The 27,168-nt window shown below is 38.8% G+C and overlaps 1 protein-coding gene across 2 annotated transcripts in view; it reads right to left on the bottom strand.

The window, feature by feature from the left end:
- Positions 1–3,167: 3,167 nt before the first annotated feature.
- LOC145996224 (uncharacterized) overlaps positions 3,168–27,168 on the bottom strand; it is a 32,910-nt gene continuing 8,909 nt past the window's right edge. Inside the window, exons 2-4 of one of the 2 annotated variants that reach the window (XM_083132644.1) lie at positions 7,610–26,309; positions 5,836–6,022; positions 3,168–3,358 (exon numbers count right to left, since the gene is read on the bottom strand). In XM_083132644.1, the coding sequence (XP_082988770.1) occupies positions 5,925–6,022; positions 7,610–26,309 (18,798 nt within the window). In that variant the 3' untranslated portion in view covers positions 3,168–3,358; positions 5,836–5,924. The remainder of the gene's footprint in view (positions 3,359–5,835; positions 6,023–7,609; positions 26,310–27,168) is intronic. The other variant, XM_083132649.1, reaches the window with a different exon arrangement.

The following is a 27,168-nucleotide window of genomic DNA, read 5'->3' as shown; positions in this document are numbered from 1 at the left end:
GCATTTAACAGTAACAGTCTGAAGTACATATTTGGTTTTACTTCTCTCTCTCAGTAATTCCTCTCGCAAGAAAGTTTTTAGATCCAAGTTATTGCAAACTGAAAACAATATTTAATAGGGGGTCGCATTCTCTCTTCAATAACGTTTTAATTTAGACTGTTCGCCACCCCCTAGCTACGGCTCTGAACTTTTACGAATTTACGAAAAAAATATACGACATATATTATCATTTGCATAAAATTTGCCTCTCTGTGACCCCCTGCAGGTACACTTGGCCGTCTGGAAGAAAAATAAACAAACATATATAAACTAATTCCATCTTGAGTATCATTTTGTCCTACTAATCTTAGATTCTGCTAGCTTTGGTTTTTTGTTTTTCAATATTTGCCCCCTAGCCCCCCCTCCCATAGAATTGATTTCCGACCAAGGTTGAGGGTAATGTTCCCCTGTCCTCTTGTGGTTTCGCCACTGGCTATCTTCCGTCTGCCCCAGATGCTGCGATGTCAGGACAAGACGTGAAGTGCACGGCAACTTCATCTTTGTTAAAATCAGTGGCGTAGCATGGGCATTTCGGGTGGGAACGCCAAGTCCGAAGGAAAGGTCGGCCCTTTTTTGGTTAATAATTTACTTATGGAATTAGTCGCCACAGGTGTTGTTTATTTGCCTGAAGTCAGCTGGGTTTGCAATAAAGCATCATCATCCATGCAGTTTTTAGCTAGAAAATTAGATGCCTCACTATGCCACAAATGTTTTGAACTCTGGTGTTTTATACCTTTCGGCACGACACAAATCATTAAAAAACCTACCTGAATCACAAGCCTCTGGACAACAGTAGACGTCATTGTTGTGAATGATCCAACTAATGATTGATTTGGTTTATTTTACTTCGCTTTTCTACCACTTTTGGTTAATCGCGAATATGAATATGAGTGATGATGATATTGATGAAGGGACACTCACAAAGAACACCCGTGCTCACCCCGAGATTCGAATCAGGGGCCTCTGTCGTCTTGGCGCGCTGTGCAAAACACTCTGACACGGAGGTGGGCGGATGATCCAACTATCGTACACTCTACTGACGTAACAGTGCCGATTAGTAATTCAGACCACTGTTTATTACGTCTTGAGAATGTTGATAAACATTTTAAAATAATTTTGTCCAGAGACCATTCGATGTTAAGAGTTTTCAAATGAATGCTAAACATTTCCATTGACACAATATTAAGCAGTTACATAATAACGAAAAAATAATAACCCGCAAAACTATTATTTTTTTTTTATTAAGTGGTAGAGCAGCCACAGGCTGAACTTCTACCACGAGGACTTCAGCAACTTATTTGACAAAAACTGTGTTGAACTTTTAGTTTGTAATGCACATCGCTGTTCGTGCGATAAATTATACAATGCAGTGGCCATTAAGAAGTGCTATATTTCAGTTTGGTAAAGTTACGTCAGTCAATATTGCGTATTGTAGCAACACATAGCACGAGTGGCACGAGCGCGAAGAACCGGGTAGGAATTCTACCGCTATCGTCTGCTTCAGAAGGCAGGAAGGGTCACGTGAACCAAGCACGTAGCCCACTGCTCCATACGCGGCGTAAGAGAGAGCATTTGGGCGCGTGCTGTACAGATCCAAGCTTTCCCTTCAGATAGACAGCAAGGAATATAGGGTCCTGTACGCCGATGCTCGGCGTCCGGCCAGGAAAGGCATTGAAAAAAAATGCTAGAACGAGTGTTGTTAGTGGAGCGTTGCAAGCGGATCGCGAGAAATTGCTATTATAATGCCATGAAGGTCAGACATATATGAAATTAGTCAAGATTTACTTTATATTTACAGCATTTACGCATTTTTTAAATATTAAATCTGGGAACGCCGGGCGTACGGGCGTACTATAACGCTACGCCACTGGTTAAAATCACCTTCTGCTGCACTAGCCCCATCGACGAACTGCAAGATTGCACAAACTTTGGGCTCCTCGACAAAGTCTGAAATGGTATTTTACTAAATATGTTACGTGGAACATATAGAACGTACTAACAATTAAAATACCCGTCACGATACAACACGCCATAAGTAATTTCCCGAGCACGATCTGATGATAGTTTAAGAATATTGCCAAAAAAAAGGAACTAGGCAAATATCGAAAAAATTAACAGGCTACTTAAAGCAAAAAGAAGAAACAATTCTTAACAACAATACTAGAGAAAGAAAAGACAACGGCCTCTGATCTTTATAGAGACTGATAGATTGATTTTCATTATTTCACTTCTCATTTTATGCCACTTGGCTAATTTTCTCATTTTATGCCACTTGGCTAATTTGCGAAGATGGGGTGAGTGATGAAATTGATGAATGTATACTCAACAAACATCCATGAGCAGGCCGGGATTCGAACCCGGGATTCCTGGCGTCGTAATGCGATGTGCTAACCACTCCGCCACGGGGCCCGGCTTTATAGAGACTGTCAACAGTACAGGAAAAATATGCGGCTTCTCTCTCAATGCTTGGCTGTTGTATACAATAACAGCGGTCTCACTACAATACCTAACATTCGGGCTTTCAATGTGACTACGACATATGACACTGTAAGAGTTCATGTTTTCAACATAGGTTTTGAATAGGGGGTGCTGAAGGGGGTGCGGAAGAAAACTAGGGGTTGCGCAAGTGACCTTTCGTGCTCTCCTGGCGTCGCCTCTGCGTACACTCCAGCAATTCTCCATCAAATGTACATAGTTTTTATATTTTCCGAGTGATTCCATTGCTCAACACTTCCATTGTGCCCCCTTAAATTCCTCATACATTAATTGTTTCTTAAATTTTAATAACGTTTATAAGGTAACTTTTGGAAACCTGTTTTTCAGACTAAGGAACAAAAATCTGATGTTTTCAGACCTCTCAAAAATTATGGTTGTAGACCCCGCCCCCAGGGCCAGTCCTATACATGCGTATATTTGCTTCCCTAAATTTACATGAAGCCGCGCCACTGCCTTGTCCTCAGTTCTTGCACGCACACACACACACAGAATATTATATTTGTTTTATCAGTGCACTTGTCTACTGTTATTTTTTTTCAATTAAAAAAAATCCTCTGGAGCTATTGTTCAAGTACAAATTTAACAAAGTACAAATAAGCTCGTAGAATTTTGCATCAAGGTACTTTATTCTTGACAATATATACCATTTGAAATTCTGTAATGTGCTTGCTTTTTAGATATGACAAGTATAGCCTTTAGCAACATTATAGAGAACAGGTTATGTTGTACCAAAACTATTTCCTTGATTAAGCTTCCTTCCTGAATGAGTTGAGATTTTCTTAATTTTTGATTTGGTTCCTTCATGCAATTGGGTGTTTAGTTTCTGAAAAACGAATAATTAGAATTTTAGTGCTTATTGTTTGGGAATGATATAGAAAATAAACATTTCTCCCCTACCTATCTTGTTAAGTGAGAAATAGTCAAGGTATTTGAAAATTTTTAATATCTTAGTCTCAACTATATGAATACATTGATGAAACTGAAGAACAAAGATTTGGAAATGTACATGCCTCAGACAAGATTTGAACTCGGAACATCTGACTTAATAACTCCTTGCGATAACCAATTTTTCAGTGGCTGCATATCAATGAGGATGTCTACAATTTTTTGGAATATTTTTCGATAGTCAAGATAAAGAACCTAAAGTGGATATTATACGCATATTACCTCCAATTCCAACTGTTCATTGGCGTGTCCAGGATCTTTAAAAGGGAGGTTACCGCATATGGGGGAGGGTTATAGATTTTTTTTCAGTAGTAAGCCCTACATCTTTTCCACCATTTAACGTTCTTATTTTCAGGAATGCCTGGCCAAAGGAGGGTTATAACCCTCCCCCTTGGGCACGCCACTGCATGTGGCAAGGAGTTGCGAACCCAAGGATCCTTGGTTCGAACATCATACAAGACATGTATAATCTATATGTAGCTATCCCTGATTTATTACAGTAATCACTCGTTACATTTAACATGAACATAAAAATACGAAAAGTTACAGTAAAAAAATAAACAGTGATTTTCATGTGTTCTATAAACAGACAACAGTCAATTCTATACTAAAATTCTATGATGTATTATATAATATTATACTTAGCATCTGTTTAATAAAATTGCATAACATTAGCTAGTGTGACAAACGTATGAAATGCGACTTTTCAGTTCCAATCATTACGTACGTAAATATTGATTCGATGCTACCCTGAAGGAGTAGTTAAACTATCAAGGCTGATATGGTATGGTGTGTTCATGTCGTAGGAATGACAAGAGGCTCTCATATAGGGCATTTGCAATATATGTTAAAGAAACATAATCATTCTTATTTAAAGTGTAGTACGTGGGATGATTTCTTAAATCACTGGCAATATTTTGGATAGCCCTGCATAGACGGCACAGAAGAAACAATCAAGCACACACGAAGCGTTGGTTCGAGCTAAAAGTTGAGTCACGTAAGCAATGTTTTCTCGTTCGTCCTATTACAATTATACAGTTTTTGACTGTTAAGTGACAGTGAAAACATCAAACATCTCTATGTTATAAACGACTTTACCTACTTATCATACTGATTCATTTCAGTGGCGAATCACGGAATGCAATAGGGTATGTAACCATAGACAGCAAAGGGTCTTCTCCACTGTTTTATATACTGTATTTTACTTCATTCGACCGTTTTTAATACCAAAAGTAAAGTGCTCCCCTGTGCTTTGCACCACACTATGAAGGCATATAGGGGGTGTGGAGTTATGGCCCCACACTTTTCTTGAACACATCCGAAGGTGGAAGTGATGTGATCAACACTACGCCCCTGGCCGCCTTTAACCCCCAGAGTTTCCCCCAGGTACCCAATTTATTCAACGCTGTGTGGGCGCCAGAGCCGCTTGAACAGGTGGAAATGATCCCGGTTCTCCCACCATGATAGTCAAACACCCTAACGACTGACTACCGCGGCTACGTTTTTAAAACAGAAAAACAAGAAAGAGGCTTGTGACCCTCACCACCCCCCATGGGCACGCCACTAGCTTGTTCAGTCTTGATGACACGTGATCACATATCTGGAAATATTTCCGGGTTTGTAACAAGATAAGATAACATTCACAGTCATTTGGAAATTTTACAGGTTTACTCCCGTACTAAGACCAGATTCAACAGATTTAGAATTTGCAATGAGGAAAAAATCATCTTAGCTGAAACCAACGCTTCTTAAAATTCAAAAGAAATGTGGTCGCAACGTTGAACGTATCGCAATGGATAATAAACTCTCCTCAAAACCTTTTCCACATGAGTCACTATTTTAGGCATATTTGACAACCGCGCCGGTCATTTCACAGTTGAATCATGTGAGGGGGAAGACCGGAAAGTAAGTTGCTCTTGAACATGATGCCACGCACATACATCATGCGCATGCTCTGTACCTCATCTTGTTCAGCTTGTAAAAAAATTAACAACTTTGCGCGATTATTCGACGAGGAAGCACATTTGGATTATATCTACATATGAGCTTACATTTGCTTTCTGAAAGTTTAGAAAGCTCAAGCTTGTCGATTTAGACCAATGATCGTGCAACTGGAAATAAAAATGGACGAAACAAGATAGTTTTTAACTACGAATAATTAAATTTCATTTCTTCTATTTCGCTTATTATTCTTTAATGGCCATTTTGTAGGATCTTTTAGCTCGTACGGCGATTCTATCGTCGTTATGTTTCTCACAGGGTTGCGTTAGTGTTTGAGGAGAGTTTTCATTTTGTCAACACGATATGTTTATTTTCTACCATTATTATGGCTACTGTATCCTCCACCATACTTACTGATTCTTCCTAAGAAAAGCTTCAAAATATAAGGACACAATCCACAATGTCAATTTAACATCTTTCTTATGTCTGTGTTTCTAAATTTGTTATATGTCTTCTTCAGGTTGGTTGGGCAAAGATCCATAATCTTCATAGCTCAAAATGCCTCTAATGGTGTCAGCAAATTCGCCTGGTTCCGGTTTTACTGCTCAAGATACAAAAAGGAAGTCTTAGACATTTGTCTTTACCCTTATTTTCTTTTTCTAAAGTTAGATCCTTAAAATTGCACACATTCCAGATTATTTACAGCAAGCAAATGCCATCAAGACTAAACAGTAGTTGCTCAAAGATTTAAGAAACCCTCTCCAGGCTTCCTTCCTGCTTGGCTGTCCAATTTAATATGTATGCATTAACACCATTCTCATGACATATGTTAATATTACTGATTTGATACTCCAGTTCGAATACTTTGAAATAAAAAAATACAACTCTGCCCTGCAAAAATGTTCGAATTAAACTAAAAATTGTCTTAAAATTTGAATACTGCATTCGATAGCCATTATCTTTTGCAGGAAGTGTTTTCCTACAGATATAGAACCTGCTATACTGTTGGTTCTTAAAGGATGTACGACAGGAATTTTAATTGTTACTTTCCCGGTTAACTTTTATAGTTACTTTTGGATAGCACCTTCTAAGAGGCCTTTTAGCGAAGTGCAAAATATTTCTGGCTTACAATTATTATAGTATTCATCACAATGTAGGTAACATGTAACCATATCATAAGTAGTCTTCAGTAGTGGGGATTGGGTGACAAAACTGGGGGGGGGGGGGCAAGGGCAGTTTGCTTTTTCTTGGTGGACAAACCTTAGCATTAGAAGGCCATAGTGCGAGGGTAAAAGTGGCAAAAAGTGGAGGGGCACGCACCCTAACCCACTGTTAGTATTATGCCACTTATTCGAATTTTCTTGCACATCAACGGTGTTGTTGAATTCTCGTTAGATTTCTTTGGGTAAAAATCTAGCTCGTTTTATTCAGGTCTCCCTTAATCAGTTCTGCAAGGGGCCCAAGAGTTGTAACATGGTCACTGCTTCTGTGTATTAATGCTATTCGCATATTAACGTTATCGATCTGTAAACAAGATGTCTCGGATTCGCTTTTCAGTGGCGGCACATTTCAGTTTCAAATAAATCCTGTACTATGCTAAACTTTTTCTTTGTATTGTTTAGTAGCCTGGAAAGGACATTATTGAAGGATTGTATCTTATTTGTTTCAATTGTTGTCTTGAGACCACTTCATGCAAAGATAGGCTAATTGGGACTGAACCTACAGTTTAAAGTGGGATCCGAACCACTGTGCAATGTGCCTTCATGGGTATCGAACCCGGGACCACTTGATTACAAGGCGACGACGTTACCACTACGCCATAGGCCGAATCTATTTCACGTTACTCGAACTTTATTTTGTACATTTGGATATAACGATGCCATCACTTTTTCATAATACTTAGTCATCGGTTTTAAGGGAGGGAAAGAGGGGGGGGGGGGGTGGTGCTTACAAATGGACCACATGTTGAAGTGTACTGATAAAAAACCTTATGCTCACCCTGTATTATCTTTGCAGGAAACAAGATGTTCTCTATATTTAAATAATAATTAGCTGATATAGAGTGCATTTACCTGAAAATTGACATCACCATTTGTTATTCTACTTCTACATATTTTACTTGAGGCACAACACCAATATGCTAGTTAAAGTAAGTTTCGCAAAGAAATAGGATTAAAGGAACACTCACCTGAGACCAACTTCCCGAGCTTATCATCCTCCAATCGTTGAGGACCTCCTCTGTGTAATTTCCCGGAAACATCCGCTTTCACGATTCCTTGATTTCCTTGTACACTTTCAGCTGCAACGCTTTGATCTGAGACAAGGTATTTCCATATTGCAGTAGTGCTAGTTAGTAACCGATAGGCATTTGCTCGGAAACCAAGATCAGCAGTTTTGTTCTCGTTAGCAACGGTCTTCTTTTCATCTTCGCGGGTAACTGGTGTACCTGAAGCCAACCCAGTGGATGATTTGCTGAGTTTTGCTCGTGATACAGAATATTCTTTTAACGGCATTGATTTCAGTGCATCGGGTTCACGCTGCGACTGTACGTATATGTTGGTTTTTCTATCCTTATTTGCCTTAGACTTTTTTGTAATGCCTCCTCTCACCCATTGTTTCTCCGCTGATTCAGGGTTCATAGCCTGCAACTCTTGATTCAATTTGTCTACCTCTTCTTTTGTCAGCACTTTCCTTTCGTAATTTGATACATTGTCAGAGTCTTGTTTCAAAACAGTAGACTGTTTGGATTGACGTGGCTTATGCGAGTTTTTAGAACTTACTTTATCACGCTTCAAGTTAGACTTGTCTTCAGTACTGTTACCAATCACCAATTTATACTTCTGAGCACTGGAAATGTTTTGCGCATCAGCTGCTAGTTCCTTGGTATTAATATTCTTTGCGACGCCTGATTTCTTGTTAATTCGAGCATTAGGGATAGCTTTCGTAGATGACGTAGAATACTTTACACGCGTTGAGGAGCTCTTGTGTTTAACGTTAAATCTATCTTGGCTTAAACTGATCCTCTTAGCACTTCGTGACAGAGATGCACCTTCAACTTCTTCGGATTGCTCAGTTCCTTGCTTCTTCTTGGTCAATTCTTCTGGTTTAGTGGCTGACGCAGAATCTTTCTCAAGCGTTGAAGAGATCTTATGTTTCACGTTCAATCTGTCTTGGCTTAAACTGATCATCTTAGTACTTCGTGACAGAGATGCACCTTCAACTTCTTCGGATTGCTCAGTTTCTTGCTCCTTCTTGGTCATTTCTTCTGGTTTAGTGGCTGACGCAGAATCTTTCTCAAGCGTTGACGAGATCTTATGTTTAATGTTCAATCTATCTGGGCTTAAACTGATCATCTTAGTACTTCGTGACAGAGATGCACCTTCAACTTCTTCGGATTGCTCAGTTCCTTGGTCCTTCTTGGTCAATTCTTCTGGTTTAGTAGCTGACGCAGAATCTTTCTCAAGCGTTGAAAAGTTCTTATGTTTATCGTTCAATCTGTCTTGGCTTAAACTGATCCTGTTAGTACTTCGTGACATAGATTCACCTTCAACTTCCTTCTTGGTTAATTCTTCTGGTCTAGTAGCTGACGCAGAATCTTTCTCAAGCGTTGAAGAGATCTTATGTTTAATGTTCAATCTATCTGGGCTTAAACTGATCATCTTAGTACTTCGTGACAGAGATGAATCTTCAACTTTTTCGGATTGCTCAGTTCCTTGCTCCTTCTTGACCAATTCTTCTGGTTTAGTAGCTGACGCAGAATGTTTCTCAAGCGTTGAGGAGATCCTATGTTTAACTTTCAATCTATCTGGGCTTAAACTCATCGTTCTAGTATTTCGTGACAGAGATGCACCTTGAACATCTTCGAATTTCACTGTTGTTTCCTCCGTCTTGATCAATTCTTTTGATTTAGTAGATGGAGTAGAATCTCTCCCAGGCGTTGAAGAGATATTATGTATAACTTTCAATCTATGTGGGCTTAAACTGATTCTCCTAGTACTTCGTGACAGAGATACACCTTGAACTTTTTCGTATTTCACTGTAGTTTCCTCCTTCTTGGTCAATTCTTTTGGTCTAGTAGATGATGCAGAAATTTTCCCAGTCGTTGAAGAGATCTTATGTTTAACTTTCAATCTATCTGGGCTTAAACTGATTCTCCTAGTACTTCGTGACAGAGATGCACCTTGAACTTCTTCGGATCTCTCTGTTGCTTCCTCCTTCTTGGCCAATTCTTTTGGTTTAGTAGATGACGCAGAATGTTTCCCAGGCGTTGGAGAGATCTTATGTTTAACTTTCAATCTATCTGGGCTTAAACTGATTCTCCTAGTACTTCGTGACAGAGATGAACCTTCAACTTTTTCGGATTTCACTGTTGCTTGCTCCTTCTTTGTCACTTCTCTTGGTTTAGTAGATGACCTTAAATCTTTCCCAGGCGATGAAGAGATGCTATGTTTAATTTTCAATCTATCTGGTATTAAACTGATTCTCCTAGTACTTCGTGACAGAGATGCACCTTGAACGTCTTCGGATTGCACAGCTGCTTGCTCTTTTTTGGTCAAGTATTTTGGTGCTAGTGATTCTGCGACTTGATTCCGTGCTTTTGATGCTACAACAGGCTTTCCTTTAACAATTCGGTACTTAAATTTGTTCTGGGCTGCATATTGTTTCAATTTGTCATTTGCAGGTATTCTCTGATTTATTGAAGAAGGTGCGGAAGAAGGTTTTTCAGATACATTTTCGGTTCTATTGAGTTTTCTTTTTACAGTGGTATGCAAAGGGTATAATTTTTTAACCTTTGAACCCAAACGAATGTTCCTGGGAATCGTTCTTATATTATAGTAAACTTTAAGTTTATGTCTTGAATGTCTGTCTGTAGATTTATTCCTCTCTATTTTGTTCTTAGATGTTTTACGTGGTGGTGATGAAGGTGATTTGCTTTCTGCACCAGTTTTGTTAACTTTAGACCTAGAGATCTTATGAGGTCTATTGTTTCCTTCCGAAGTGAACAACTTATTCTTTGATCCAGGTTCTTTCGAGTCCAGTATGATTTGATGCCTTGAGCGATTTTTCTTAAGAGAAACTCTCACTGCTTCTAAAAATATCGCGGATGGAATGTCATCTTCGGTTTTGACTTGCGATGGACGAGACATACGAGCATCTGACAAAAGTGCATCCTTCTCCAAGACCTGAATATCGTTAGTCTGAGCAGGAAGACAATTACCACTAACTGGATCAAGCGACTTACTGCGCCAATAACCTGGAGGATATATCAGCTTTCGGGGCTGAAACTTGGCTAGTTTGAGAAATGAAGGAGCTTCCCGATATTTTGATATGCTGTCTGCTCTATCAAATGGCAGTTCATCTTTCCTAGAAGGATATATTTGTGTGCGTGTTTGATTCATTGTGGGTTCCTTTATGGTCAACAAGATTGGTTCTTGCGCAATGGTTAGAAATTGTGCTTCCAGATTTGATAGCGAAGGTGCTTTCTTCAGTTGCACGAGAGAGTTCTTTTTCTGGCTGTAGACTACATCATTTTCGGAAGGTTGAGGTTTAACATCTGTTTGCTTGACACTTGGGCCCTTCATTATTAAACATGTTCGTGGTTCCTTATTCGTCAGATTGTTCTCTTTATGCACATTGACTTTATCAGAATTTCTAGGTTTAATGTGTTCTGATTCCTTCGCTGCAGATGAATCTATTGTTTGAGAAATTCCTGGTACCTTTAATTCTCCCTTTGAATTAGATGGGGTGCTATTATTCTTAACATATTTATTACTTTCAAAGACTTCTTTATTATCATGAGCTTGTGTTTCAATTCCAGGGATTGCTTGAGATTTCTTAGGGATCTTCGATATCTTTGGATCTTCCTCTGGAAGTGAGGTTTTATCACGTCTCTTCCCACCTGCTCTAGGGCTTTTCCGTTTGTTTACCTGTGCTTCTGTGTTAACACCGTTATTAGCTCGTATTTCATTTTTAGATGAACGTTTACCCTTTCGACGGCTCTTGAAGGGTAATCTGTTCGGATTGCGGGAATCTACATTAGAAGTGTGTACTAATCTGCTATCCAGATGCACGTTGGAAGCCCCTGAAGCAGCAGTTTTGTTTGAAGATGGCACATGTGAACTATAAAGTGTAGCTCTAGACGTCTTCGCTCCGTTTGTGTTCATCTGTAGCATTATACTCTTCACAATTTTCCACCAGAAATCACCAGCCCGCTTAGCTCTAGGCCAGAACGTCGGAGACGCACTTTTCCCTCCAGAATACTTCTCCCGTTCGATTGATTTCTGATCCTTAGAAGGGAGAGCATTTTGTTTCACTTTTGATGAAACTATTTCTCTACCTGAGCGAGAGATTTTAGATGATAATCTCTTTCGAGAGTTGGAATGCATAGGTATATTAGAATCGAGTCGCGCTAGCAATGGTTTCTGTGTCTCTACAAACACCGTTCCTTCAATAGTGTTTTGCAAATCCGACTTTGATGTTGATAACGGAAGGTATGCTTGTTTGTTAACTGTCTCACTGCCAGATCCTTGTATCACCATGTCTGTAGCAGATTTATCTTTACCATCCATTTCTGCAGTGGCAGAAGTAAACACCGTGGACAAATGATTCTTTTTGTTGTGCACCACGTTATAATTTCGTCTCTGTGGAGACATTAACTGATACTTTGCAGTGGCTTGGTCATATTCCGACTTATTTCTTAGTCTCTCTCTAAACGCAACTCTAGGTTTTGTTAATGGATTCTGGATAGACTGCTTTTCAACAATGTTCTTGTTCTCAGTTTCGTTATGTGTGTCTTCAATTGTGTCAGTATTGACATTGAAGTTTGGCAGTCTTGCTGTATTATGATCCAGAAAGGAAGTAAGAAACACTTTAAAATCTTGCTTTACTTTTGTAACTGTACTTATCCTTGTTTGCTGCAGGTCTGCATTTTTCACTGTTTCACTTTTAATGAGATTGACATCCTTGGATGTGTCTTTGTGTTCAAGTAATTCTTTAAGGCTGTCTTCGGAAATAGTATTTTTCACAGGTTGTACAGGAGTCGTATATTTATTGATGATCGCTTTTAATGTTTCTTTTCTCTCTCTAGATTTGCTTCTCCAGAGAGGATTGTCGGCTGCAGTTCGTTTTGTACTTGGATTATACCTTTCCATCAACTTCTGCATTTCTTTATATTTTATGGCTTCTGACTTTAGCAGTTGAGATGTAAAATTTCTACACGATGGAGTGACCCTGTGTCTTAGTTCTCTATTAAATTGTGTTACAGTCTGAGTTCTTCTAGTTGTAAAGTCTTTTCTATGTTTCGCTTCAAACAAGTCCCTTTTCTTAGAAGATGACATTTCATTCGGCAAAATGGTATTAAACTCAACTTTGCTTTCTAACTTCATAGCTTCTTTAGAAATGGAACTTTCAAAATCTCTACTATGTTTACCAAGGCGAGAACTATCTACTTTCTGTCGAGAATTTAAAGATGATATTTTTCTTGTCTCAACAATTCTGGATTTAATTTTTGTTTGGGGTTGTGTTTCATTTTTTATCATTGGTTGATGTAATTTATCAATTGTGTTGTTTAGAGATGCAGTTCCCAAGGCGGGTTTTATGTCTGATCGATATTGCAATGTCTGATGAGATTCCTCGTTCAAGTTGTCCAGATCCTCCGTGAAACCTTCTTTCTTATGTGCAAGAAGTGATGTTCCTATTCCTCTGTCGTCCACTTTAGACCTTCTGACAAAGAGTTGTGATTCCATGTTACCGTCCTTGCTATTCTCTATGTTCACCTTATTCACTGTAGGTTTTTCTACTCGCTGTGTTGTTATTACAGTAGTTGGCCTTTTGAAAGATTTCAACTCTTTGAGCTGATTTTTTGTATGCTCTGAGTGTTCCACATTAGCGAATTGAACGTGCTTCTGTTGTATTTTGGTCATGGAATTAGAGAGCATTTTCTCAACATTTCTTGTCGCAAAGTTCGAGTTTTCACCATCTTCTCTTCTCGATTTACCTGATGTAGATTTAAATTTTCTTGCAGAGGCACTTCGAGGCAAATAACCATCTTCCTTCTCTTTATCTACGAAAGATGTTCGACTATTTGCAGATTCCTTTACTATTTGTATGTTTTCTCCCACAAATTCATCATGGCTTTCTCGCGTCAAGCTTTCTTCCTGCTCTTTACTTTTATTATAATTTCTTTTCTTAATGTACTTTCGTCCTATTCCAACATTTTCCTTGCGTTTCACATCCGTTTCAAGCTTTTTTTGCTGTTCACTTGCATTATTGATCTTCGTTAGAGACACACGTGTTTGGGCGTCTTCTGAATTGTATGTCGCACTTGGTGCATTATCTTCCTTCTCATGTCCTGACTCACTGTACTGCCTGGCAACTATTTTCTTGTCACTAATAACCGTTTCTGATCCATGTTTCTCATTAATTACTCGATGCAAGATTAGGGGGGTTTTGATATTAGGATTCGAGTTCCGTTTTCTGTGCCTTTCCTTAGATTTATTCTCATCATTGGACAATCCCTTTTCTCTTTTAGCATCAAATATAATTTCAACTTCATCTTCATCAGGGTCAAAAACTGATGAACGATGAATATACTGTGATCGTGTAGCTTGGCATTTATTTGTTTCTTTCTTTACTTCCTCTCTTTTCTTCTCAAGAATGTTGCAATCTACTTGGGTGTTATTACCTTTACATTCTCTGTTTTTTTTTCGCACAAGCTGCGAATCAGAATTATGATGTCTTCTTGCTCTATGACTGAACATTTTCACCTTCTGATCTGTTTGTAACAGAGAAAACAGAGACTGAGTCCTGTGCAAAACATGAAAGCTTCGTGTCAAATTTAGCTGATTAACATTTGAGCGATTTGGAGTTGTTGGCGTTTGTGGCTTCACACTTATAATATTTGTGTTAACAGCTTCTTGCTTCTCCATTGAAATCTCATTTACGACGAATGTCTTTGGTTCTCCTTGAGCTGAACTACTTAGATTTCTCGTTTCAGTATCCAAGACTCCGCTTTGTTTTAAGTAAAGAAATGGGACTTTCTTAGATGGATCTGATTCCACACGAATATCTTCTCTGCCGTTTATTAATTTATTTGCTATTGATGCTTGGGAACATGCATTTTCGTTGTCATTTTTTTGAAAAGCAGATTTTGCAAAAAAATTGTGTCTTTCTGACATTGCACTCTTGGTCAGACCGCTATGACATGCCATAAAGTCTGAAGCCGTCTGATTAGGTGGGCCACTTTCAAGCAGTTGTTTAAAATTAGGAGAAAATGACTCGGTTGATAACAGAGATGCTATGCAATTATGATCTTCATTCAAAGCACACATGCTATGTAGCCTTTGGGAAGGAAGAGCATTATTTGGCACATACTTTTTCTTGTACCAAGTTCTTTTTCGGAAATGAGAAGTTTCTGTTCCATGGCTCAAGGATTGTTCATGCCATTTTTTACTCTTTAATTCTTCTGTAGGTGGCATCGTATAAAATTTCGTTCGCAATGATAGGGGAATGCACAATGGCTTCCGTGGAGAGCCTTCAGTTGACAAAGGTATTTTAATGGGTTCCCAAATATTCTGTTGGGAATCCTTAGCACGGTGCTTACTAGATTCAAATTTAGACGCAAAATTTCTTTGTTTGTATTGTGAATGAGATTTGAAGTGTCTAGTGACAGACATTACAGGATTTTTATTTTCCGCCATTTTCCTGGCTGCAGTGAACTTACCCCACGGTGAATGAAAACAAGCACAATGGTGAGGTTGCTTCTTCGTGGGTGAAACAACTTTCAATTGTTCAAGCCTATGCAATGTATATGCTAATCGAGCAGAAAAGGAAGATCGCTTTGCTTTATGCCTTCTACGTAAAGGTGATGCCCAAACTATTCCGTTTTTATTAATAATAAGCGGACGAATTACATTTTGTGATGACAGTTGTGAAGTTTGTTTTCTCTTAACTGCATGCTCAAACTTTTTATCTCCTGTATATGTGATTTTGGAATGAATCTGTTGCTTCTTGGAGAAAAGCCTTGATCTATGCATTTTTCCTATTTCGTTCGTCGTGCTTTTCTGTTTCGTACGTTTTGCAACTCCATTTACTTCGCCATAACGAGTTACTTTCTTGGAAGATACATGCACTGAGGGTGAGTATGTCCTTATGTTCAAACACAGACTTGGAGAACTATATCCTTGCGATTCTTTCTTCAAGGCTTGCGCAGAAGTCAAATTCCTTTTGCCCAAATATGAGGAGACATATGATACAGACACATCTTTTCTGTTCCGTATGCAAGTGAAGGAATTTGCAGGGCTTTGTAGTGAACTGATTGATCGTGTATTTTTTCTTTCAGGTGTACGTGCGATTCGTCGCAATAATCGCGGCTTCTCGTGATAAACAACCTTCACAACTTTCCTCGCAGCATCACCGCCGCTTCTCTCGTTCGAGATTCTTTGCTCTTGACCAGATACTTTGGTGCCCTTTCCAGAAAAGTAACGGAACATTTTTCTCCGTATCGTATCGCTATTTTGTGGTCCTTGTGGTAGCAATAGTTCTTTAGTGGATGTTAAGTTAGTGGAGTTTTCACTACTAGCCTTTAAAGCATTGCGTCTCTCGTATTCTTCGTGCAATATAGTTCCAACCTTCTTACAACGTCGAACGCCATCTGAAGCTGAATTTGGCGTGATTTCAGGGAAACCAACTGGCATTTCCAACTGATTAGTATTTTGCACGGGAGGTTGAGAAGTACTTTTAGTAGAAATCTCTTTGAGTGCTAAATTTTCATCCATCTTACCTAACCCGGTCTTCTCCGCAACTTGTATTGTTTCGTCTACCGCTAAAGGTATTTTATCTTTCTTATATATCTTTTGCAAGACACTACTATTATCTTCATAGCTAGTTGCAGCCAAAGCTTGGCTCGTGTTCCGTTCCTGAAGCATGTTTTTGTATGACTGCTTTTGATTCTTTTCATCGCCCTTTTTGTGGTCATAGTTTCCACTACTGTAATAGTTTGATTTCGACGAAACGTTTTCCGCCTGTCCTCTTGGCATTTCCTTTGATTTCAGGTCTTCGTTGTAATTTAGTAACATTTGTTCCCTCACTTCAGATTCATAGTGATCCCTATCGATCGATTGCCCTTCAGTTCGATGCCCTTTTCTAAGGAATGACGGAACAATTTTGTTTAATTTGGATCTGAAATAATCTGCTAAGTCTGGTGTAGGTGCTTTGCCATTCAGAACTTCTCTCTCTTCAGACTGCAACTTCGTCTGTTCAGACGCATCTTCTTGAGTGGTATTTGACTCATCGAGACTAGGGAGTTTTCGTTTCGGAGAAAACGATTTTCTCTCATCTAAGCGTGGCTTAACTGAGCGTCTATCAGGACTGCTGACTTTATGTGGAGTTTCTTGCCTCAGAGGAAAATGAGAACTTAGAGCACTTTGCGTTCGACCTCGCTTTCTCCTAGGCTCGATCATCTTTACCTCCGACTGCTTTTGCTTTCGCATATGAATCCTCTCAACGAGTGTCTTTCTCTGAGGCATTTTTCTTATTACGGGATAATTATCAGATCTTGATAAAGAAACAAGCTTGTAACCCTGGATTGGTTTATTCGAAGTTTCTTTATAGCCAGGAAACACTTCACGTTTTGTTGTAGGCGTTCTCGATGACTTATTTTTATTATCCTTAGGCCCTTCCTCTGCATAGTCTTCTACCAAGTTATCGTTTACATCTTCCATGTCATACTCTGTTAGATCATGTTCCAAATGTTTCGCTTTGCTACCGCTAACTTTGTTTGATACTACATCTTCTTCCTTTATTCGAGAAGATTTAATTTCGTTCCAAGCCTGCAAGTTCTCAGTTTGGTTATCGAACTTACCGGTATTTCCTTTTCTGGTTGTTGAGCGCTCTAAACTAGTTTTGTCTTCTCGCTTTTTGACGGTTTTTTCTTGAATGCCTTCATAATCGCCAGATTTTTCTATTTTCTTTGAAACTTTTCGTTGCTGATGTACAGATATGTTACTTTTATAAAGGTCTCCTGCACCAACTAAGTTCTCTGTTGCGTTATTTTGAAGGAAAGGCTTCTTTTCATTCTTTTCCAACACCTTTCTACTAAAACTATCATCTTCATCTTGATTTAGAAAATATTTTTTCTCTGCTCCTGTCTTATGTTCGGGCAATTCTTTTCCATCCTCGTAAGCGCTTTCAACTTCAGTTGTGTTATATTCTGCAGCAGTATTTTGTGCTGAATTTATTTCTTCCTTTGCTTTTCCATCGTTTGTAGATCTTTTTTTGATATAAGACGCTGACTTATAATTGTCTCTTCCGAAATTATTTGCTGGAATACTATATTTGTAAGCTGGATTTGTATTCAACAACCGAACTCTTTTTGCAGATTCATAGTCTTTCTTACATTTTCCAAATGGAGGTCTAGAAATAACAGTATATTTTTTGAATATTTCTCCACCATAGATTATGGCTTGTTTTTTACAACGCCTGAATTTCTTTCTTGGAATGAGATAAGTTCTTGGAACGTCTTGCTTTATTTCACTTCGAGATGATGCCTTATCTTCAAATGGGGCCTTAACAGAATGTTGTTCGTTTCCTAAAAATACAAGAAGCTCTGACTTTCCGTCTTCGTCTCTTGATTTAACAAGTGTCCTTAAACGATTAAAGCGCGTTGTTTCCGTAAATTTGGAAGAAGATGTTTCTTCACTCACACCATAATTAGCTTCAGAACTCCTGCTTAGAGTAGATTGTCCTGCAGTTTCCCCGTTGACTTCACTGATGTTCTGATAGCTTTCTTCAGTTTGACCTTCTGTAGCTTCATCTTCTTCCACAATTCTTGTCCTCTCTTCCATTGTACTTTGATTATAAGTTTTTTCACTCTGTGACCGTGAATTTCTTTCGATGTCAGTTGCATTGATTGCGTTTGAAAATTGAAACCTTACACTATTTGTTACGTGTTCTAATTTCATTTTCGTTTCATCTGATGATACGTCTGCTGTGGAACGAGGTCCTAATTCATTTGAAACTACGTCAGGAGAATCGCAGGAAATAATGTTTGAATCAGTCTCTTCAGTGCATTGTGATACTGACCCCACTTCAATTTTTGCTGTGTTTGATAGCGTTATCACAGAGCTTTTATGAGGTAGATTGTTTGTTTCTATTAAACTGTCGTTTCTATTAATGACATAATTTTCAGTTGTACCAGAATTCAAGCTGGTCCCATCTTTGGCATTTCTCTCTCCTTCTAAACATTGCTCTTCAGCTTTCTGTTTTGTACTTATGACATCCGAGGAGCTCTTTGAATTGGAATGCTGCATTTTGAAGAGGCTCGATGTAGCCACATCTTTAGCAAGAGTAATTTCTGAAACGTTGTTATGTTTTGTTGTTTCTGGGGTCTTTGATATATCTGAATCAATTTGTACAACTGTGTCATGACCTTCGTTGCTTTCTTCGATGCTGTCTTTTGCACTGATCAGAGATTGCTGGATTTCGTTCCTTTGAGAGTAATTACCATCTGTAAAACCAGTGTCCTCATATTTCTGGGATAAGTTTAAGATAATTTTTGGACTTGTGGATGAAATTGCTTTTTCGCCTGATGGCAATTTATTCTGCACATAGGTCTCTTGACCTTGTAGAACTCCTAATTCTTCATGTTGTTTTTTTGTCATCTCGCGAAATTTCACTTTACTCGATGATTGTTGCTTTGTCTTGCTGTTAATCATTGCATATACTTTATCTGTGGAAACATCCTCAGTATTGTGATGTTCTGCCGAATAAATCGATTTAATTCTTCCCCCTTTCCGTATTGACATAGAAATAAAAGGCGGATTTCCTGCTTCTAAAGAATGATCGGTCTGTGATGTATGTTTGTTCAAAGTTGCATATTCCTCCGACTTAACAATTCCATCCATAGGCAATTCCTCTTCCTTATCAGTATATACTTGATTTTCAATTTCATTTTGTTGAGCACATTCATATTGGGCAGGCGTGGAAGATGTACAGCCACATGGAGTATAAGATGGCAATTCTCTTTCCACAATATGCTGCTTTAATCTACGCTTTGGTTCTCTTACCTTTCCTTGTGGTGCATTACTTGCTGTTAATTGAAGTATTGAATCGTTATCTGGAGAAGAGTCATTTATGTTCATCTCTTGTTTATAATTATCTTTTAGTTTGGTTTGAGTGGTCGAATGAGAGGACACCATTTTATATTTCGTTTCAGAATTTGTATTAATTCCTTGTTCTTGCTCATTCACATTAGCGGAAAACAAACTAGTAACTTCCGAGATTACGTCATGATCATGATTTTGATCTACCAAATGATTTTCCTCATTGCCTGCATCCGTTCTACTTCTTGTCACTCTGGCTGATTTACGAACATTCTTCGAAGAAGCTTCCTTTCTACTTTGATCTCCATTTTCCGCTTGTTTAATATTTGTTATAGAATCTAACTTCGGGTTTTGATTGCTCTGAATTGCGTTTGTGCAATGACATTCTTCAGTGTGTTCAATATTTGTATGGTCAACATCTTTTCTCTCAAACGCCACTCCAGATATTGTATAGTTATCTTCCGAAGTGTTTTCATTCCTGATATCTCTGTCTTCTTCATCCCGTAATAATTTATTCTTTTCGCTTCTCAAGTTTTCTGATTCATTAGCAGAAGATACTGAATAATGGCATTTTGAATTATACGATCTACAAGGTGAAGATTTTGAATTTACAGATTTTCTACCAAGTTCAGATAACCGTCTTCTTTCCAAGTCATCTTTGCGATCACTCTTACAGTTCATAACCACATTTCGTGAGATGAAGTTGTATTTGGAATCTACAGAATTAGAATGTCTTGTCTTAACATTTCTCGCTGTTCTGGTGATGGAACTTTCTACTTCTTTCAACAGCTGAGGATCAGCATTTTTTCTGCTCATAGTAAGATTATTTTTGAGAGTATCTTCTTGGTTTTCCGTTTTGTGGTTGAAAGATTTTTTCCATACACTGGAAGTTGTAGGCATTTGTCTTTGAGTCCTCCTTTCTAACAAATGCTTGTAGCAGGGAACATCTAAAATTGCATCCAAACACCGTGATTGTTCATTAACTTGACTCTTTTTGGTATGTATCGTCAATTGTGATTCCGCTTTAGACATATCTTCTCTTTCAACAGTATCAACCGTGTGCATACTTGATTTCAGGATTGAATGTTCTGCATCGTGCTGTGAAACAGACCCATTATCTTTTTCATTTGTAAAGGAACCAATATTATGGTTCTTGTAAGGTAAATCTTGTTCCTCTTTTTTACCTATTGCTTCCTCTGTTCTAACCGTAGCCATAAGATTTTTCTGTTTCTGCATCGAGACCTTTTCATCTGGAGATGTAATCCTGGTGTTTCTACTTCTCAAATTATTCTCCCTCTTGATACATAATGAGTCTCTTTGCAGGATTGGTGATTCTGCCTTGCCGACTATTTTGGACATTCTTTTTCTAGAGACGTGGGAGGGAATTGCATGGTAGTCCTTTGCGAGATGGATGTGGGGATTATGCTTTACCGCCAGTTCACTTTGTGCTGAAACGTGATCTAACTTACAAGGTTTTATGTTGAATTTGCGAAGAGGTGACATTTTTGGCAGTGAACGTTCGTCGGGATAAAAAGTGGAACAATTGTTTTGACTTTGTGGTGTTATTGGTATCTGATTCGTATAACTAACAGAATTAATTTCTTGGTGTTTTTTCCCCACTATTTCAGGTTTAGGGCGTTCAATACCATGTTCTGTTTTCTTAGATTTGTCTTTCTTTACGAGGATTGCAAACTGTCGTGTAATCTTGGGAATTTTATGGTGAAATTCGACGTCAAGTTTCTCTGTTGGACAAATTTTGTTTGTGAGTGTAGACGTTGAAAACAAACTTTCTTCCTTTATACTATGCATGGCTTCTTGAGTTTCTTTCAATGTATATAATTCTCTTTGGTCAATGTTGGATGCTGAATTGCATTTTCTTATGCCTGTGTAATTTTCGTTATTGTTATCCATTTCCTCTTGCATATTGTATTGCTCCAATTGTTTTTCTTCAAATGCGGACACCTGTTTTTGCTGGAGCTTGTGTGCAGATTTCTGTTCTCCATGATTCACAGATATTTCATGATTCAATATATTTGATGTTCTTGAAATATTTGTATTTTTGCTCAATGATGTAGTATTTTCTTCATTGTCCTGTGGTAATTCTAAAGTATATTCTCGAAGATCACTTTTGCTGCACAATAAATATCCTTGTTCACTAACATCATTGACCTGAGATGTTATTTTGCCGACTTGCTCGTCAGATCTGATCCCTTGCTCATTTGATCTCAGCATATTTTTTTCAGGCTCGCAGCACTTGTCTTCTATCACATCTTCCAAGTTACCATAACATTTTTCTGAATTATCTTCGACGTTCGAACTCATTTGTCTGTATTCTCCTTTATTCGTTTCTGCATCTAATAGATTGGATGTGTAAGCAATATTTTTCTGGAGCTGTGCATTAATATGTCTGTCTTTAATACCCTCTGCTACATTGATACTATGAGTTAGAGTAGAAACTCTTTCCCGATTGCGCAACTCGTTTTCGATTTGATCAACTTCCGGCAGAGACTGTTGTCCTTTTGAAAGATATGTCAAGCTTTTGTTTAACAACTTGTTTATATCACGCTTGCTATCGCTAATCTTGTAGTCTGACAACGATTTCATCCGTGTACATGGATCCAGAAACCGTACAGTTTTGTTTGAATCACCGACGAATCGTATCTTTTTCTCGGAAGCTTTGGACTTACGTCTACGCAACTCCACTTCATCAGCATATGCAGGCTTTGCATGAAATGTATTAACCACAAACATAGAATGTTCATGGAGCTTCCATTTGCATATAGGAAACAATTTTGTAATTTTGCGGTTCTCAATGCATTTATGTTTAGTCGTTACCTTTGTTGCAGCTGTGTTGTTCTTCAGGACGCCGTCTTTATTAGAATGCTGTTTTATCTGCGTTGAGGTTTGGAAATTGAACGGACTGGTATGAGTTGTATTCGATTTGCATCCAATACAATATTCATAATCGTTATGCTCATTTGTGTAACCGTACTTAGTTTTCTCAGCTGCGGATATACTCTCCAATGTTGTATTGCAATTGTCCTCTTGTATAGTTTGGTTTATTTTATTTGGAAAATATTCTTCAGATGTCTTAACGTCATTAACCCAGATTTGGGTATGATTGTGCAAATGGATCTGCCTACTATTCGGTGGAAATGCAGGGTCTATTTGATAAAAACTTGGATATCTTGTACTGTACGTGCCTCTGTCGGATGATGAGAATCTTTCCCTTTTTACGGCAGGATTTGTCTTTAAGATGACCAACCTTCTGTCACTTGATATGAAGGATTTTACATACTTTTCCATAATTCTTGAAGTTTTAGTTTTCTCTTTAACGATCATTGGCTTGTACAATGGGTAGTATGTTCTACACTTACGACCAGTTTTTCTCGTTGCGTAATATATACTCTTAGAAATGCCAGTTTTGTTTTTAAATTTCATTTCTTTTCCTGCAGAGTTGTCTCTCATCTCCTGGAATTCTGCTTTAGAAAGAGGGTCTTCTTGCAGATAGCTAGATTCATGTTCAGTCTCCACTTCCGATTTTGTGGTGCTTACTTCTACTTCAGTGTCCACTTCTCTTATCTTGTCACAAGTTGAATTGTTTTTATTAACAGAATTGATGAGAGAATCATATTTAAGTTTCTTTAGAAAACTATGTGCCATCCTTTTCCCATGTGCAAGTTGGTTTTGAAAGGAGTAACTAGATATTTCCTGTCCTCTGGTGACAGTAAGAACGTTTCTTATCTTCACAGGTTCGAATAAAGACTGAGATATCTCTCGTTTTTCAAAGCTGGTCATTGTTCTAATAGTAGGTGACCCAACACGAGTAATGTTTCTGGAAATTCTCTGAGCATCATTCGAAATGTTTGAAGACTCATGTAAACTAGTTGCAACCTTATTGTGAAATTCTCTCGTATCAAGCATTCCTATAGAAGTGGTTGCTCTTCCAGTACTTTTCAGACTAAATGGCGTTATTAATTGTTTCAAATTTCCTCCTCGTAACGTTGAGGAGTATGTTGTATACTTCTTTTTGCAATTCGTTACTGCGTGCGAAGAATGTTTCAGTGAGGATAATTCATTACATTTGCGAAATGATTTACGTTTGAGGAGGTGGTTTCTGCATTCTGTAATGTTTTTATGATGCAATACTTCGACTTCCAACTTCTCCTCAGTGACATTTAGATTATTTTCGAATGGTTCTTGAGGGCTTTCCTGCATACCTGATACAGCATTGTTTTTTGTTCTTATTTGTACTTCCTCCGCGTCTATCCTCTTCACTTCAAAGTTTTGTGGTCGACTTTCTGCAAATGTATCAAGGGAATTATCGACTATCCTATATCCATCAGGAATATCACTGCCAACAGGTTTTTCTGTGGTAACCGTTGTCTCCAGGTCATACTTCTTTTCACTAAATCCATTACAGACTTGTTCTTTCAGTGGGACTGATACGGTATGCATTGGGCGGCGTCCTGACTTAGAATTATATTCTATTGACGGAACTGTTCCTCTTGTCCATTTATTTCTAGTATTAGAGAATAAGTTTACTGGATTTTCAACTTTATAACTTTTTAAAGCATCATATACTGCATTTGTGTACGCTTTGCTGCATTTTACAGAGGTTCCTCGATGAGAAATTGCTTGTGTATCATTGCAATGGTTGCCACATAATACATTGAGAACCATAGCTGCTTCATTTGTAAGAAGCTTCTTGATGTTTGGTGGTAGTTTTTCATAATTTAGGATCTTACGAAGATCAGCAATAGTCAGTTCTGATTGTGCTTCCTTAGCTGAATTCTTTACTCTAGATACGTCCTTTCTGGTAGTAAAAATTCTTTTAACAGGTTGCCTTTGACTTCTTGTCGCATAGAAGCCTGTACAATGTTTGTCTGCTTTTTCTGAACCTTGGGCCTTGCTGTCGTTCTTACATGTTTTAGGTTTCGTTCTATTCCTTGAAATTCGCGAAGAGGTAATTCTTTCTGACTCATGCGTGCTTTGCTTGAGTTTCACATCACTTCTCTCTTTCACTACATTACACTCTTGACACAGTTCGTGGAAGTCTCTCCGATAATTACGGTGGTGGAAAATCATGGGTACTCTAGCATTGAAAATTCGACGTCTGTCTTTACCGTCACGTAGATCACCACAACCACCACATTTTTGTTCGCGATCATACGTTGGAGGAACTTTTTTCCTGACATTGACACCCAACTCCTCGCAAATGGTCTGATACTCCTTTTTCTTGCAGTCGGTCTCCACGCACGAAGTATTATCCTCTCCTGTTTTACCTACCGGATCGGTGCACACCTTCTCGCATGGGTCCTTGCAAGTGCTTATTGGAGCACTTACCTTGCGCTTTCTGCTAGTTCTATGTTGATTGCGCTTGTCTTTACTCTGTACCCACTCTGTTCTCATTTTTTCCTTTTTCACTTTTGACACAATCTTTTCCGTTATTGAGTTCTGGGGCAGCATTGCCTCAGGAATGCAATTATCCGTGTCGACCGTTTGGAGTTGTGCTGTGCTTTCGTAGCAGGACCCATGTTTTACCGGCTGACAGGAAGGGATTTCTGGCGGTTTTCTCACCTTACAGTATTTGGTGTTAGCTTCATCCTTAAAGTTCACTTCGTTACATACCGGCAAAACTTTGAGGTTCTTCACAGGAGGGCATGTTTCTTGGCACGGCGCTGGTGATGGTTCGCTTACCAATGGGGGTACGTCTGGTGGTTTCGGCGGTGGATCGCAAGGACCACGCTCTCTCTGCACCTCATTAATCTTTGGAGTGCACCTGTAACATTTACCCTTATTGACGGATGTTCTCGTTTTAGCTTGACCGCATGCCCTTCTACTTTGCCCACCGGTGCGGGTGGATCTTGCGTTGTTCTGCGGGCAACCTGTGTTCTTGTCATGAGGTATCATCTTGAATTTCTGACTGGAACTTATCGGGTGTGTAGGAGGCATTGGTGGATCGCACGGCCCCTTATGAGGTCTCAGGGAGGATTCGCAGACGTCCTCAGGTTCAGTGGCCTTGTTCCCACAGAAGAAGCCTGGCTGAGGGATCTGACAGGCTGATGGTTTCGGAACAATTTTGAAAGCAGCTGGCTTCCCCGATTCACAGGGCGATGGCTTCGGAGGGCAACAAGGGTTTATGTCTTCTGGGCACTGCCCAGGAAGTCTCACTCCGAGTTTCCTCATAGGTCGCGTTACTCCGTATTTGAACTTTTCCCTTTTCAGACCGTATTGCTTTCTAGGCTTTTTCTTGCAGCGAATAGTACACTTTTCCAACGTTTGCTTCTCCTCTTCAGGCAACTGCGGTCCAGACTCTACGCAGAATTCCTCACATGTCTGCGTGGAGTCACCCTTTCTACCAGAAGCTGAATAGAATCGCTTGTGCATGAACTGACCGTCGGAGGACATAGAGATAAAATCATTCGTTCTCGGCATTTCCAAGAGCAGATCTGGTTGAATGCTCCCTGTCAAGATGTACGCAGGTCGCTGAGGAGACAGATTTTTCTGGACAAACAGACTGGGAACCGGAGGATGCTCGGTCTCTCTGTTGGCTTCAGGAATCGGCTCGGTAAATGGAGCCACTGGTGACTCTGCTTTCTGCACTGCTCTCTTAGTGTCGGCTGAATTTTGGTTGACAGTGAGATCATCTTCGTTCGTCGATTTATCCAAAGGAAGTGTTGACTTCTTTTCACTGGAATTTTGTGGCGGCTCCGATTTGATGTGGTGTGAGGTGTCCTGGATCTTGTGCCTTCTGCTGGAGATCAACAATACTCCAGTTTCCTCGGCCTTTAGAAAAAATAAACATTCCCTATGTTACACACTGTTCACTACATTTCTTAAGCTTTCAAAACTTTATCTCACATACAATTCTAAGATTAAAATAAATGGAAGATAGTCAACACTAATCCTTTATTAATATTGTTTCAAATTAATAAAAACTCGTACCATATTAATCTGCATCATTCTGGCTAGATAAGTATGTAAAATCTCACAGCGCGAAGACCTGACTGGCCCCATCGTCGCCGTTTTCCGCTGCTACTGCTTTCAAGTAACATCCCGTTTATCCTCCCGTTGCTGCGTCAACAGAAATTTTGGAGCTCTCACTGGGAATCGAACCCGTTACCGCTCGCACCAAGGGCAAATGTCCTGGAGCTCTAGATCAGTGGTTCTCAACCTTCATAAGCCTGCGGGCCGGTAATTTCGTTCTTTTAAAAGCTGATGCCCCGATCTCATCAATTTCACTTGTAAGTAGCTTTGTATTTTTTACTTACGTTATTTAATATGTACCCTTGAAATTTAATATTAATAAAGAAATTATGACATAATCATATAGAGTATTAGTTCGATTATATCTAGGCATTTGACAAAATATAAAATATGGTTTAAATTAGTTGACAACAATAGCATCTAATGCAATCATTTACTTTCCTCTGACCAACGTCATTAAATTAATTTAGTAAGTGTTGATTTTCATTGGCATATTTCATTTCGGACACCGAAAAATTCCAATTAATGAGAATATAAATTTATTTGTTAATGAAAATTGCTGCGTAAACTAAATTGACCGCAGTGCCTCTCACTCAATCTCAAAATTTTGAGGCGGGAAACAACGGCGCTCCCGGTTAGATCGTTTCATCCATCACCG

The sequence above is a fragment of the Lepisma saccharinum genome, chromosome 1 (genome assembly GCF_977018435.1).
Source record: "Lepisma saccharinum chromosome 1, izLepSacc3.1, whole genome shotgun sequence".
NCBI classification, from domain to species: Eukaryota; Metazoa; Arthropoda; class Insecta; order Zygentoma; family Lepismatidae; genus Lepisma; species Lepisma saccharinum.
This window is presented reverse-complemented; position numbering and strand designations above follow the sequence as displayed.